Source organism: Leucoraja erinacea, chromosome 14 (genome assembly GCF_028641065.1).
Source record: "Leucoraja erinacea ecotype New England chromosome 14, Leri_hhj_1, whole genome shotgun sequence".
Taxonomy (NCBI): Eukaryota; Metazoa; Chordata; class Chondrichthyes; order Rajiformes; family Rajidae; genus Leucoraja; species Leucoraja erinaceus.
The window spans coordinates 49,658,019-49,674,200 of NC_073390.1; the positions used below are offsets into that span (position 1 = coordinate 49,658,019).

Sequence of the window (16,182 nt, forward strand, 5' to 3'; positions counted from 1 at the left end):
GTAAAAGCTCTTCAAGGCTTTAAAAAAAAAAAGCCTTGAGTATTTGCAATGCATTTTCAGTCTTTCTATTATCAATTTGTCATTAATGCCTCTATGGGACCAAGCTGGCTTTTGCATCTGCAAAGGATCTGAGCTGGTTATCTTTATTGGTATACAACCAACAATCTCAGCTGCAGGGTATATAGAAAGAGAAGTGAAATACACATTTCAACTGGAGGACCCTTCATCAGAAACGTCAGGGAGAGTAAACAAATTTGTTTTCAGTTGCGGAGAGGGCAGGGCAAGGATGAATGGGAAACAGGGAATATTTCTGATAAGATGCAGCTGGGAGTTTCATGGCAAGGAGAATTATGATTGATACATTTGCACCGCGGTTTGCTACCTCACAACGCTTACAGCGCCAGAGACCCTGGTTCGATCCTGGCTATGGGTGCTATCCTGTACGGAGTTTGTACTGTACGTTCTCCCTGTGACCGCGTGGGTTTTCTCAGAGAACTTTGGTTTCCACTCACACTCCAAAGCCGTACTGGTTTGCATGTTGATGACTTGGTATATATGTGAAAATTGTCCATAGTGTCGGATAATGTTAATGTGCGGGATTGCTGCTCGATTCAGACTCTGTGGGCGGAAAGGCCAGTTTCCGCACTGTATCTCTGCACTGAACTGAACTGAACAATTATAGAGAGATAAAATGACAAAACTAAAGCACATAAAAGCTGGGTGAGGCAGGTCAGAGACGTAGGGAATGTGCAGCAGGTCAAGCAGAGGCAATGAAATGAGAATGCTCCAGATTTAGTATAGATGTTTGTTACATGTACTGAGGTACAATGAAAAGCTTTCGTGTTGCATGCTGAGTGAAGTGGTTGTGTTCATTATGTACCTCCACAATTTTCTAGAACTGAATTATCCCTTGAAGAAAGAGTTATCAAAGTCAGAAGAAACAGTGAAGAACTGATTGAGTTTCATGTCTATGACACATATTTTTATGTTACTGTGCATTCCTTGTAGGGTCTGTTTTGTTCATACGTGAACACAGGCTGGAATCCACTCCTGTCTCACCGCTAAATGATTTCTCATCGTTAAAATGTCCAGCAGAAGATTGGGAGCAGGGCTTGTGGCAATCCTGCCTACAATGCTTTAGCCTTCAAAGTGTAAGTGAGGCAAAGACCTGGATTAGTGGTTTCTTCAAGCAATGTAGAAAAGCAGGGCTCCTGACTTTCATAAGATACCGATAATAATATCGGTATTAACTATATGCTGTATAGTTATCGGCAGTTGTGAGGTGCTTGAAGCAAATTAGACATGTACTAATTTCTCCTCCTCAATCTATATTTTACGCAGTTTATTTTCAAGGCTGAATACTCCGAATTGAATCAGAAAACAATTCATGAAGAGCTTTTAAAAGGCATCACTGAGGTTTTGATATCTTCAGAAGAGACGGAATTCAAACGGCTGCTGAAGGTAACTTCTGAATAATGACAAATAACGTTTCATGCCAATGTAGTTACGTGAATCATAATGTTAATCATATTTGAAAACAGAAAATGCAGAATATTCTCAGCAGATCAGGCAGCATCTGGGCAAGGAGAAACTGAACTAACATTTCAGGCCAATATCTTTTGTTCGACAAAGGTCACCATCGTGAAAGATTGATCCAACCAACCAACCCGGTGACATTTCTCAGGTTAAGTTAGATGTTCAAATTAACAAAGTGGCCCTAACTGTGCTGCTCACATTACACTGCTCTGAGTTTGGTCTTCTCATGGGGAATCTGCCTGTTGAACCTCTGCCAGTTGGGCTCATATAGGAAGAGTCGGCTTCTACACACAGCTGAATTGAGCTGGCTTAACTGGGGCATCATGGTCATCATGGACTTCATTTTAATGGGCAGGAGCAGATGCAAAGGACCAGCCTCATGGAGAATAATTGGAATCCCTTGATAGATATGGAGCTTGTCAAGTTAAAGACTTTCTTGGAGCAATGTAACGCGAGGCCCTGCCATTACATCGGATCATGCTATTTGGAACCATATCATCATCAGCTGGTAGTTCAACAATGGCAAATCTGGAAAAGTGAAATTTGCTCTTTATGACTCAATAAGGACCATGGCCTCTGATGCCAAGTTCTAACTAGACAAAAGTGTTGGAGAAACTCAGTGGGTGCGGCAGCATCTATGGAGCGAAGGAAATAGGCAACGTTTCGGGCCGAAACCCTTCTTCAGACCGAAATGTTGCCTACTTCCTTCGCTCCATAGATGCTGCCGCACCCGCTGAGTTTCTCCAGCATTTTTGTCTACCTTCGATTTTCCAGCATCTGCAGTTCCTTCTTGACCAAGTTCTAACTCATTGTTTACCTCTCCAGAGTGGTTGCCTGTTCTACCGATCATTTCCAGTCATCGTAGAGTCCAGGATGCCCCATTTAAGTTAGTGGCCCGTATCTCTCTAAATATTAGTATGCTTACTAATCTATGTACTGTACCTGCCCAAATTCCCTTTAAATTCTGTTATAGTACTTGCCTCAACTGCTTCCGCTGACAGCTCGTTCCACATAGCCACCACTCTCAGTATGAAAAGTTTGCCCCTCGGTTTCCTATAAAAATCTTTCTCTTCTCAGCTTGAATCTCTACCTGCTAGATCTTGATTCTCCTGCCCTGGGGAAAAGTAGTTTCTGTTATTTCCAGGTTTCCAGATCTGTTGCATTTTACTTTTGCATGAATGGAAATGGTATGCTGGTGAACTTCAAGGATTCACACATTTAATGTATTCTTTTGTGGCATTTTTTTTTGTTTCAGGAATTTTTGTACTTTCATGTGAAACGGGTGTTATGGCAATCTTATACACTATCTGGGAAATATTTTTATTTTATCAATGTAAAGGAAAACAATTTTGATTGCCAAAAATGTTAATCATCTCAGTTTCAATAGACAATAGACTATTTCCAGCTATGTTACTATGTCTCCATTGCACCAAGTGTTTTACAGTTACAAGTCCACTGCTGATTTTCTGACAACTGGTGGTCCAGCACCTCCTTTAATGTGGACAAATTTACGAGAGTGTACTCAGTCCCCCCCCCCCCCCCCCTGGAAGTCCCCCCCACCCCACCCCCGAAAATATGGCACCTAGGCCAGGTAAGGCGGCTGATCTCAATCCCATTGGGACTTCCACGCTGATGGGTGGGTCGAATATTTGCCCCCCGTGGCCAGGGCTCTGGTACTCTAGTCTGGCCAGAACTGGAGGTACCATTCCCATAGCCGATTTTCTCAGCTCCTCGATGGTTTAAGTGGGACCATTGCAGTACCTTTGGATACCTCTCGGAGGCCGTGACCACTCTTGGTCGGGCAAAACAGATAATCCAGAAAGGACCTGGAACCAAGGATGCTGGAAAATCGGTAGTGGGCTTGCATAATATTTCATCATTATTTCTCATCAATCAAACAATATCAGTTGCAGAATTATTATGCCTGTGAGTGCTGTTCTTCTGGTTCCTGTTTCCTCGGTGAGAAATTAACTAACATTTCTTCCAAGGATGGGTCTTCCCTAATTTACTTACCAAGTTGCATCATTAGTTTCATGGTTAATGTGATGCACTGCCTTGATAGAAGTTGAGGTTGTTTTGACAAGCCTATGCTGAAATATTACTTTTGCTTGTCCTTATTGTCATTTTCAGAATTCTGATGATTTAATTATTGCTTTACAGCATCTGTGGTTCTTCTTTGAAATTGTTTTAAAGTCACTGGTGCAGTATTTGGTCGGTGAAGACAAGAGACTACAGGTAGGGTCATATGGGGGGGGGGGGGGGGAGCATAGAAATAACAAGAGAATCTTTAGAAGAACCAGGTCACAAATGACATGAAATGCAAGTGCAAATAATAAAAATAAAACATATCTGATTGGAAAAACTGCACGTTATTTCCAAGCTTCCCTTAAAATATTTTAATCTCAATCTGAGGATAAACTCCGGCATCACTGCCAAAGTAATTTGTTTAACTGTTAATGAGATCCCAGTTCCCGTACAGCAGCAGGTACAAAAGCTTGAAAGTGTACATCACCACTCAGGTTCTTCCCCTCTGTTCAAAAGATCTTAAGACATAGGTAAAGAATTAGCCCATTTGCCCCATTGAGTCTTCTCCATCTTTCGATCATGGCTGATCTATTTTTTCCTCTCAACCCCGTTCACCTGCCTTCTCCCGATAACCTCTGACACCTGTACTAATCATGACCCTCTCATCTCTGCTTTAAAAATACCCAATGACTTGGCCTCCACTGCCGTCCGTGGCAATGGTTCCACAGATTCACTGCCCTCTGGCTAACAAAATTCCTAATTGTGTCATTCTAATAAGGCTAGCCATTTATCAGGCTTCTGAGTATCAGGCTTCTCAATAAATTTGGGTGTTGTCCGATTCATCTCTACCCCATTGTGGACATTGGACTTGGTCTCTGGAACTGGTGCGATACAATGCTGAGAACTATATTCTTCACTCTGTATCTTCCCCGTTGCTCTACCCATTGCATTAGAGTTTAACCCTATGGTATTTGGGTATAGTATTATCTGATTTGATTGGACAGCGTACAAAACAATGCTTTTCAATGTGGCAATATTAAGCCTAAGCCAAAATGCTCACTCATACTGTTTTAAAAAACCGTGTCAAAGTTTGATCAATCTGATGAAAACAGATGTTATTGTTTTGTCATGTTACAGCTTTCCAGACAAGATGAGAAATTATTTTATTCCAATTCATTGTTTTTCTCTGAAATGCATAGCTAAAGCGTATTGAGAGGTTTCCATCATCCTATCATAGTGCAATGGAAATGCTGGTGACGACCCTGGGAGACCTAATTTACAAAACCTTCAGAGACACTGAAGAGGAAACTAAGGAGGCAAACCATTATCTCGCCATGTTTGTCAAGGTAAAACCTTTAGCCCCTGTGTAAATACATCACAGACCCGACATCTGACCAATATTCAGATGTTTGGAAAGAAAGGGGAATAAAAAATTGTTACATTTTTAGGAATGCAGGAATCCTTTCGTCCTATTCTCCTGGATCTTCATAAAGGTTTTACATTTGTCACTTCAAATATTTATCTCGTTCTTTTTAGAAAGTTGTAATGTTTTTTGCTGGTTCGGTTAGGGTGCCTTATAATTGAGGTCAGTATTATTTTGGCAAATAAGGACTCAGGAGTAGGATGTAGTTGAACCTGTCACCTTCCATCAAGATTTTGCAGCTTCAGATGCAGTCAATATTCCAATAGTTTTGGAACATTGTTTCCTGTAAGTTGGTGAGCAGCAACAGGGTAGTTTTCATTCAAATATTTTTAAATGTTTTAGAAAACCTTCTGTTGCCTATTAGCTTATTTCTGTAATACCAAGTGGTCATCAAATGGCATGGGTAGACTTGCTGCCTCACAGCACCAGAGACCTGGGTTTGATCCTGAGTACTGGTGCTTGTCTGTACGGAGTTTTTTACGTTCTCCCCATTCTTCTTTCTCCAAAGACGTATTTTGGTCTGTAGGTTAATTGTCTTGGTATAATTGTAAATAGTCGCAAATGTGTGTAGGATAGTGTTGGTGTGCAGGGATCGCTGGCTGAGCCGAAGGGCTTGTTTCCACGCTGTATCTCTAAACTAAACTAAACCTTCTCTGCAACTTCAGAACTAGGGGTCACAGTTTAAGGATTTCAGAACAAGGGGGTCACAGTTTAAGGATAAGAGGGAAGTCTTTTAGGACCAAGATGAGAAAATCATTTTTTACACAGAGAGTGATGAATCTGTGGAATTCTCTGCCACAGAAGGTAGTTGAGGCCAGTTCATTGGCTATACTTAAGAGGGAGTTAGATGTGGCCCTTGTGGCTAAAGGGATCAGGGGGTATGGAGAGAAGGCAGGGATGGGATACTGAGTTGGATGATCAGCCATGATCATATCGAATGGCGGTGCAGGCTCGAAGGGCCGAATGGCCTACTCCTGCGCCTATTTTCTATGTTTCTATGTTTCTAACATGTTGTCAAAACACATTTTGAAAATCCATGTATGTGTGACTGATTATATTTCTTAAATCAATCTTCCAATTGCTTATTCAATTTAAAACACAACATGCTGGAGTAACTCAGCAGTTTGGGCAGCATCTCAGGAGAACATGGATAGGTGACGTTTCAGGTCGGGACCCTTCTTCAAGACTGATTGTAGGGGGAAGGGGGGGGGGTGAAGAAAGCTGGAAGAGAGGATGGGCTGGACAAAGCAAATTTCATATTCCTCACCAAACATTGAAAATAATACCCAGAAGGTACAGGTCTTGTTGTTCTAATGGCATAAGAGCTTGAACATTAATTAGATTATGATCCATTTGTCACCCTTATTGGCATGGGTCCTCCCCAATTCTTCAATTCTCTGCACCACAGTCAAGTACTTTGAGTTCAACAATGTTGCAATACTGTTGCTTTATTGGTATCTAAAGTAGTAAATCTTAACCCGTTTCGATTTTTACAGCGATGTTTTACCTTCATGGACAGAGGATTTGTAATGAGGCTGATTGGTAGCTACATGAACATTTTCAATGCTGGAGATCACAAGGTAAATTACCCTGTTAATTAAGATCTCCGAACATGTTTTGTAATCAAGGACATTGCCCTCCGTTTCTTCCTCAAGGCAATTAGTGGCATGAAATAAATGCTTGAAAATTAAAATTTGGCAGCGTGTGAAGTGAGCAGTGGACCTGATCCCACAAATGTCTCTCTATGTGTCTTGGAAGGAAAGTTACAACAGAAATGCCAGTCTGGTTCAAGTAGACTATCATCTGCAGTTCTGAGAATTATATGGCTAGAGTCATAGGATCATACGGCATGGATACAGGCTCTTTGGCCCAACTTGCCCATGCCGACCAACATGCTCTATTTACTGCTCCCACCTGCCCTCATATGGCCCATATCCCTCTAAACCTCTAACCATGCACCTGTGCAAATGTCTAATAACTATTCCTATAGTACCTGCCTTAACCATGTCCTCCAGCAGCTCGTTCCATATGTCCACCACCCTCTGTGTGAAAGCTGATATAAAGCTGAGAAGTTTGGTGTTTTTCTATTGACCAGCCCACTGAAACAAGTTCCCGTTACAGCATTCACCGCTGAATTTCAAGGTACGAAATCAAGTCTGAAACGTCTTAAGAAAAACTGTCACGTTAAATCCTTTTTTGATTGCAGACTCTTTTCGAATACAAGTTTGACTTCCTGCATGAAATTTGTAACCACGAGCACTTCATTCCTCTCAACTTACCGATACTATTTTTCAAGAGTAAATCAGGAAATGAAGGTAAGTCAAGTTTTCTCTTCCGCATTAGAAAGAGGAAGACTTATCTTATGATTTTTTTAAGTTGACCTTTTTCTTTTGTTAACACAAGTTTAACATTGTTGGAAGAATCCTTCAGTAGCATTAAAGGGCCGGTCCCACCAGCATGCGATTGCATGCGTCTAGCGTGACCAAACGTGGTCGCTTGAGGCGTACGGCCTCGCGGGGCCAGTCCCACATCCAAGCGCGGAGGCGTATGGAGTTGTGCGGGGCTGGTCCCGACATCATACTCACCAATCAGCTGGGCAGGAGGCGGGCCGACTGAATTTGGACATCGCACGGCTTCGGGCGGTGACATCATCACGCAACGGCACGCCGGGCGGTGACGTCATTGCACTCACTACGCGCTAGGCGTGCACTGTCAAGTCACTGACTACGACATCAAGACGCTGCGTACGCCCCCAATGCGCCTGTAGCTGACAGGCCGTTGGCACGCGAAGATTTCGAACAGTGCGGGATTATTCGGAGCCCCGCGCGATGTCGGGACCAGCCCCGCACAACTCCATACTCCTCCGCGCTTGGAAGTGGGACTGCACGCCGTACGCCTTACGCCTTAAACGACCACGTTTGGTCGCGCTAGCTGCATGCAATTGCATGCTGGTGGGACAGGCCCTTAAGGACGTGAAGTGGATTAAACATCTGTTTCTGCACCCCTGTGGGGTAGATTTACCATCCATGTCAAATGATTCTCTCTCTATCTCAGACCACAGGATTGTTATGCCACTCAAGGCCATTCAGTCCCTGCCAGCTTTTTATGTCAATTAACCCGATCAGTCCGACTAACTTGCCTTAATCAGGTAGCACTGAATATGCATTTTGTTAATGAAAGATATATTTGTATTTTTACGCAGGTTCACAGCCAGAATATACCCTGACAAATGAATTTTGTCGCAATCATTTTCTCGTTGGCTTGCTGCTCCGTGAAGTTGCATTTGCACTTCAAGAAGACCAAGATGTTAGACATCTTGCAATTGCTGTCCTTAAAAATCTATTGGCTAAACATTCGTTTGATGACAGATACTCAGGAAAAGTAAGTGAAGTCTCTATTCAAGATGCATTGAAAGTGCAGACTCGGCCTTGTGATGTTCTTAAAAACTTCCAGCTATCTAATTCAGCTGCAAAGCATTTGCCCTATTGGGGGGGAAAAAAGACACAAAGCGCTGGAGTAACTCAATGGAACAGGCAGCACCTCTGAAGAACATGCATAGGGTTAGGGAACATGCATAGGCTGGGTGAATAGCTACAGTAGCTGTTGCCAAAGCTATAACAGAACGCTATGAATGTTTAAGGTGGTGGATGGACTATCCTGGATAATGTACAACTTTCTGGAAACTGTTGGAGACCCTCATGCGGGTGAACAGCGAGTATTCCAACACACGCTTAGCTTGTGCCTTGGTGGTGGTGCTGTACCTTGGACTGTGAGAGGCTGAGTTGCTCAACATAGAGTATCCAGCCTCTGACAGGCTCTCGTAGCCATTGATATGAATGTGACTCTTCCAGTTGAGTTTGGTATTCACTCTTGGTGAATATTTAATATTCATCTCCTGGATCCAGCAGATAGATGGCTGCGGTCATGATAATGTCATTGAATGTCAAGGATAGGTGATTGAACCTGATTGTTGGAGATGGATATTGCCGTGCACTTCTGTGGCAGGAACCCTGATCATTTATCAGCTAATGCCCGAATTTCCCTGATAAAGGCACGGATTCAATGTTACATTATATGACAAACACTCACGGTATTCACTACGTCATTGAAATATATGTCAGTTTGATTAATGATTGTGTTTCTATGCAGAGCCAACAGGAACTGCTAGCCACTTTGTACCTGCCATTGTATGGAATAATTCTGGACAACCTTCCGCGAATCTTTATGAAGGACATGTTTCCATTCAATCAGAGTTCCTCAAATCCGGTTAGTGTTACATGAGGAATGATTGCCGCCGGAGAAATGATGGAAAACACTTTGGTGATTTATCTGTAACAAACCTAAAAAATTACTGCACTGTATTTTTCTCATTATGTATAATGTTGCTGTATCATGGAACATAGAACAGTGATTCTTGATTAGTCGGGATGTCAGGGGTTACGGGGAGAAGGCTGGAGCATGGTGTTGAGGAAGGAGAGATAGATCAGCCATGATTGAATGGCGGAGTAGACTTGATGGGCCGAATAGCCTAATGCTGCTCCTATTACTTATGACTTAGTAGAGCACAGTAGGACCATTTGGCCCACAAAGTCTGCGCTGAACTTTATGCCAAATTAAAGTAATCTCCTCTGCCTGCATGTGATCCATATCACCCTGGAAATATTATTTTACTGGGTTGATAATCAGCAATTTGTAGAAACTTATGCTCTCACTATACCTCTATATATCTAACAGTAACAATAACTGATAGCTATGTTCTCTAAATGACAGGGCTCGAAAGATGACCTTAGTACCACGGGTGGGTCACAGCATCAGTTAACAACACCAATAAGGAATACAAATTCATTGGAAACTTCAGCCTCAAAAGATGTCTTGAATTCAATAGCAGGTAGGTGATAATTCTTTTGAACTGACCTTTTCTTTGCTGCAGAACTGAAGACGCTGGGGTTTTTTTCCAAAGATAGACACAAAATGCTGGAGTAACTCAGCGGGTCAGGCAGCATCTTTTTTTTTTTTGTTTATTTTGTTATGTTAAAAGTGTATTTTTTTGTGTTTTTTTGTGTTTTTATGTGGGGGAAGAGGGCACGGTGCGGGGGATACCGTCCTTCAGCCGCTTCCTGGTGAGGACGCGACTATTATTTGAGTCGCGTCCTCGCCCCCCCCCCCAGCGGCCTACCTACCTGGATTGGCGCGGCCTTTCCTGCCGGGATCGACCGGAGCTCCAGCAGCGGCGGGACAGCGCTGGAACATCGCGGGGCTGGCGGTCGCCGTCTGGAGCCCGGAGTGCTGGACCTGCTGCACCGACATCATGGAGCTGCGGTTTGCAGAGCTCCCAACGCGGGCGGCGCTGATGGACAGCGCGGGGTCCTGCGACTCTGCCCGGCTCGGCCTGTGGACTCAGGAGCGGCAGACTCCGGCAGCGGGAGGCGGCTGATCAGAAGGTCCGGGCCGCTGAGGAGGAGGATACTCACCGTCGGGGTTCGGCGTCAGCGTTCCACCAGCCCGGCGTGAGGGCCTGAACATCGGGCCACCCGGGGCGGTGACTGCGGGTGCTCGGAAGGCCCCGACTACGGATGGACACGGAGGGGAGGCTGGCTGGACTATGGTGCCGTCCTCACCTGGGTGCCATTTATGTTATGTTGTGTTGTGGACTTTTTGTGTTTGTGCTTTTGTTAAATTTTTAATTCAATTTCAATTTTATTTTTTTAATATGTTTATTATTTATTTATTATTTATTTTTATTATTTTTCTTGTGATTTTTTTTAACGATATGTACGGGAAATTCATTTCGTTGTCTCAAAGTGAGGCAACGACAATAAAATTTGAATACAATACAAGAATACAAGAATACAAGCATCTCTGGAGAAAAGGAATAGGTATATTGCTATACTTAAGAGGGAGTTTGATGTGGCCCTTGTGGCTAAAGGGATCAGAGGGTATGGAGAGAAGGCAGGTACAGGATACTGAGTTGGATGATCAGCCATGATCATATTGAATGGCGGTGCAGGCTCGAAGGGCCGAATGGCCTACTCCTGCACCTAATTTCTATGTTTCTATGTTTTAGGTGATGTTTCGGGTCAGGGTGTCGAGATGTCTAAAGAAGGGTCCCAACCCGAAACGTCACCAATCCATTTACTCTAGAGATGTTGCCTGACCTGCTGAGTTGCTCCAGCATTTTGTGTCTATCCCAATTATAAATATGGGTTTAATTGCTGAATAAACTGATTTGCCCATAATGTTTTGGATCATGACTGAAAATTAGATGACTTGACAGTAACAATGTGTAATTATGAAAATATTAAAAAAAATTTATATCACTTCGTATTAGTTGAATGCAAGTAATGTTGATGTTGCTATTTTTAGTTTTCTCGTCTGTGGCGATTTCAACGTTGTCCAATGAAGACTCAAAAGGTTCACATGGTAGTTTGGATTCTACTTCTGGTACATGTGAGAAAATGAGTGAAAGACCTGATTCCTCTGAAAAGGTAGCATTTTAAAGAAGTGTATTGCAATTGTTTTTGGAAGCATAAGAACCCTCCTCATTCACTTGTGTCCTGCAGAGATGAGAATCGCCCATCCTTCATACCTTGCCCTTTGTGATTCCAGATTTACCACAGTGGTTAATTCTTAACTGTCTCCTGAGATCAGGGCAATTTGACTGATTGATTTGTGATGAAAGATCAAACGAAAACAGGCCCTTCAGCCCGACGAGTCTATGCCGACCAACAATCACCCATTCACACTAGTTCTATGTTATCCCATCCACTCCATCCACAACAAAGGCAATTTACTGAGGGCAATTAAACTACAAACTTCCTTGTCTTTCGGATATGGGAGGAAACCAGAGCACATGGAGGGAACCCACATGGTCACAGAGAGAATGTGCAAACTCTACATGGACAGTATCCAACGTCAATATTGAACCCATGTCTCTGACCACACTGAGGCAGTAGCTCCACTAGCTGCCTGACAATGCCGCCCTTAATTAAGTATGGACAGTAAATGTTGTCAATGCAAGTGGGATTTATACTAAAATAGTGCACCTATTCATGTTAATTCAGATAAAACTATGTAGAGCTGCCTTTCTGAAATAACTAACATGGGTTTCAGTACTACTTTGTATCATTTTTTTCCGGGATTCACAATTCATATTGCTTTCCGATAATTGAGGCCTTTGTAAATGATGCTCATTATTGGCAAATAGTAAAGGCTCTTTTCAAGGCAGTTGTGTTGGTTGCTGTCAGATGCCTCTGATCACTCATAGTTGTGGATTTAACGTTAATCCCAAATTGAACCCAATCTATCCACATAGTTCTAACAGAGGTAAGATGAGGGGGCGGGTTCACTACTCACTGTTCCTCTTGCCACTGTCTGTTCCTCCCACACATGCCAATCAATCTTTCCTTTCAGACCTGCTTGCTGTCAGTTTTGTTGTGTTGGGTACTGATTGGGGATGATCAGCCATGATCACAATGAATGGCGATGCTGGCTCGAAGGGCCGAATAGCCTACTCCTGCACCTATTGTCTATTGTCTATTGACACAAAATGCTGTAGTAACTCAGCGGGACAGGTAGCATCTCTGGAGAGATGGAATGGGTGATGTTTCGGGACAAGACCCTTCTTCAGGGGAGAGGGAGATACATAGATAAGGAAGTGTGAGGTGTGAAAATAGGACAAAGGGAATGCAGATCAAGGAACATGCAGAATAGATCATTGTTAGCTGGGAGAAGGTAACAACACAAAAGCAGCATTAAAATGTAGTCGGAGACAGTAAGACTGGTCAGAGAACTGGGAAGGGGGAGGGATGGAGAGAGAGGGGAAGCATGGGTTACTTAAAGTTGGAGAAGTCAATGTTCATACAGTTGAGATGTAAACTGCCCAATCAAAATATGAGTTGTTGTTCCCCCAATTTGCACTGGGCCTCACACTGACAATGGAGGAGGCCCAGGACAGAAAGGTCAGTGTGAGAATGGGAGTGAGAGTTAAAGCGTTAAGCAACTGGGAAATCAGGTAAGTTTAGGCGGACCAAGTGGAGGTGTTCAGTGAAAAGATTGCCGGGCCTGCACTTGGTCTCGGTTTTCTGTGTTGCTGGCTTTCCCACCGAATGTGTAGTCAACCAGTCCATCAGATTGGCTTTGGTTGGGATTGCAGTACAAAGAAACTGGAAGGCATTAGAAAGTGCGGGGCATTGGTGAATTCCATAAATTCCAACCCAAAATTCACTTGGAGATTTGACCAGTGAGTCTTTTATAGAACAGAGTTGCGTGGGTGACTAATTGGTGGCAAAAGTCTGCCATGAAGCACCATAGTAGCTCACAATAGTAGCCTGCAAGTATACCCGATTACCTTCAGATCCAGGTTACTGCACAACATAATTTACATTCAAATAATTGATGGCAGCTTGTGTCTTACAAACAGCTCTGTTATTATTTACGTGTAAGAAGGAACTGCAGATGCAGGTTTGCACCAAAATTAGACATGAAATGTTGGAGTAACTCAGCGGGGCAGGCAGCATCTCTAGAGAAATGGAGTTGGAGGCATTTCAGGTTGAGACCCTTCATCAGACTGAGAGTCAGTGAGCGGAAAACAAGAGGCATGAGGAGGTACAGAACAAAGCAGAGTCTGCATCGATCACTCAGGAAGGGTGGAGCCCACAATGGTCCATTGTTGGCTAGGGACGTGTTGATAATGAAGGGACACAAATGGTGATTATTATTAATATTAAATCTATGTGATTCTGAGCGTTATCTGAGATTGTAATGGAACTTGCATTTGTGATTGACAAAATGTGTTTAAAGGAAATAAAAAATGTGTAAAGTACATGGTGGATATGTCAAAATGCCCCAGTTTTATTCAGCTTACTGGTACAGTGTTTTCCCTTGTTATAAAATTAAAAGCCTATGGCATAATAAATATGGCTCAACCACAGGTTACTTTAGTAACAACACTTTTAACTCTCCAGGCTTACTCAAGACCTTTATCTTTAATTGGATCTGCTATCCGATTTGACAAATTAGATCAAGCTGAAATGAAAAGTCTGCTCACATGTTTCCTTCACATTATGAAAACTATTTCTGTGGGTAAGACTCAATTTCCTGACATTATGTGACAGAGCGACAGACAACTGGCTCCTTGCTCAATTTGTTTAGTATTGTAATGTAATGTGTTTTTAAATAATATTTAACCATGGGGGAAAATTTAATTTCTCCCTTTATTTCAGACACTTTGGTTTAAAAAATATTTTTATTGATTGTGTTGCAATATAGAATGAAATGGCTGTAATATTGATTCTGGATTTTAGTTCTGAAATAGTGAATATTTATAAAATTGTTATAATATAACATTTGAAATATTGTGTTCAGTTTTGGTCACCCTGCAATAGTAAAGATGGTTTTAAGCTGGAAAGAGTGCAGAGAGGATTCATGAGGATGTTGCCATGAAATGAGGGCTAGAGCTATAGGGAGAGGGTGGGCAGGCTTGGACTTTATTCCTTGTAGCGCTGGAGGATGAGGGATGATCTTATAGAAGTGGATAAGATCATGAGGGAATTGATAGAGTAGATGCACGTAGCCTTTTACCCAGTGTAGAATAATCAAGAACCAGAGGACATAGGTTTAAGGTAAGAGGGATGGGAATAAATAGGAATCTGAGGGGCAACTTTTTCACACATAGGTTGGTGGGGATATGGAATGAGCTGCCAAAGGAGGTAGTTGAGCCAGATGCTATAACAGCATTTAAAAGACATTTGGACAGGCACGGTTGATGGATGGGTGGAAGACGGATATGGGCCAAACATGGGCATGTGGGTCTTGTGTAGATGGGCAGCTTTGTCGACATTAACAAGTTCGGCTGAAGGGCTCGTTTCCATGCTGGATGACCATGACTATTTATAATATGTATTCATATTTCACAGAAAAATACTGTGTATCTTTCTTTCAGAGACTCTTAAAGCCTACTGGTCCAAATCACCACATTCAGAACTGACAGATTTCTTCAATATTTTAGAGTAAGCGAAAACCATTCAATTCTCAGTTTGTTTCAATTCCCGCACTAAAGTACGATGTCGGTCAAAAATTGTAAACAGGGATTTGAGAGCTGTTGCTTCAAATATATGTCACGTCGTGGTTCTGTGTGGTATTTAGATCTGAGAGAGGATGATTGCACGCTACGTCTATGTATCAACCTGTCCGTATTTGCCTACTAGTTACAAATCCATGCACAGATGTCGGGATCCCTCTCTCAGTCCATCGTGATGTTAAAGAGAGGTTCAGATCTATTTCACATGGTGGAGAGAATCTCCTAGTGGCAGTTTACAGAATTACAGCATCTCCAACTTCATTGTCTTCCCTTGTTAATCCAGGAAACATAGAAACATAGAAAATAGGTGCAGGAGTAGGCCATTCGGCCCTTCGAGCCTGCACCGCCATTCAATATGATCATGGCTGATCATCCAACTCAGTATCCTGTACCTGCCTTCTCTCCATACCCCCTGATCCCTTTAGCCCCAAGGGCCACATCTAACTCCCTCTTAAATATAGCCAATGAACTGGCCTCAACTACCTTCTGTGGCAGAAAGTTCCAGAGACTCACAACTACCTGTGTGAAAAATGTTTTTCTCATCTCGGTCCTAAAGGATATCCCCTTTATCCTTAAACTGTGACCCCTTGTCCTGGACTTCCCCAACATCGGGAACAATCTTCCTGCATCTAGCCTGTCCAAACCCCTAAGAATTTTGTAAGTTTCTATAAGATCCCCCCTCAATCTCCTAAATTCTAGAGAGTACAAGCCGAGTCTATCCAGTCTTTCTTCATATGAAAGTCCTGACATCCCAGGAATAGTGGAAACAGATGTAGATTTTAAATAAAAATCATGGTTACAATTAAAATTAGGAAAGTGATACATATATGTAAGAAAAGTAATTCAATAACACTTAAATATCTATGGATAAAAATGTATTATTACATTTCATGCTTTGCATTTATATATTTTTATAAAAGGTTAAAAAAAATTATATTTTAACCAATGTACGATTTTAAAATAAATCGGTATTCAATTTAAAAAAAAGTGATTTGTATGGTCATAAGGGGGAAATAACATTCCAAATCTTGATATTTAGTGTTGCGAATTCCAAACCAGAGCTATGAATTAAATATATCTATATCAACAGCAGGGGACGTGTACATCTGTTAGTCTCTTC

General features: G+C 42.4%; 1 protein-coding gene across 2 annotated transcripts in view; it reads left to right on the forward strand.

Moving 5' to 3' along the window:
- dock10 (dedicator of cytokinesis 10) overlaps positions 1-16,182 on the forward strand; it is a 249,531-nt gene that overhangs the window by 193,477 nt on the left and 39,872 nt on the right. For both annotated transcript variants that reach the window (XM_055646386.1, XM_055646387.1), the window contains exons 26-36: positions 1,342-1,461; positions 3,697-3,771; positions 4,761-4,907; positions 6,481-6,564; positions 7,191-7,299; positions 8,187-8,365; positions 9,134-9,250; positions 9,755-9,872; positions 11,348-11,469; positions 13,948-14,065; positions 14,925-14,991. In XM_055646386.1, the coding sequence (XP_055502361.1) occupies positions 1,342-1,461; positions 3,697-3,771; positions 4,761-4,907; positions 6,481-6,564; positions 7,191-7,299; positions 8,187-8,365; positions 9,134-9,250; positions 9,755-9,872; positions 11,348-11,469; positions 13,948-14,065; positions 14,925-14,991 (1,256 nt within the window). The remainder of the gene's footprint in view (positions 1-1,341; positions 1,462-3,696; positions 3,772-4,760; positions 4,908-6,480; positions 6,565-7,190; positions 7,300-8,186; positions 8,366-9,133; positions 9,251-9,754; positions 9,873-11,347; positions 11,470-13,947; positions 14,066-14,924; positions 14,992-16,182) is intronic.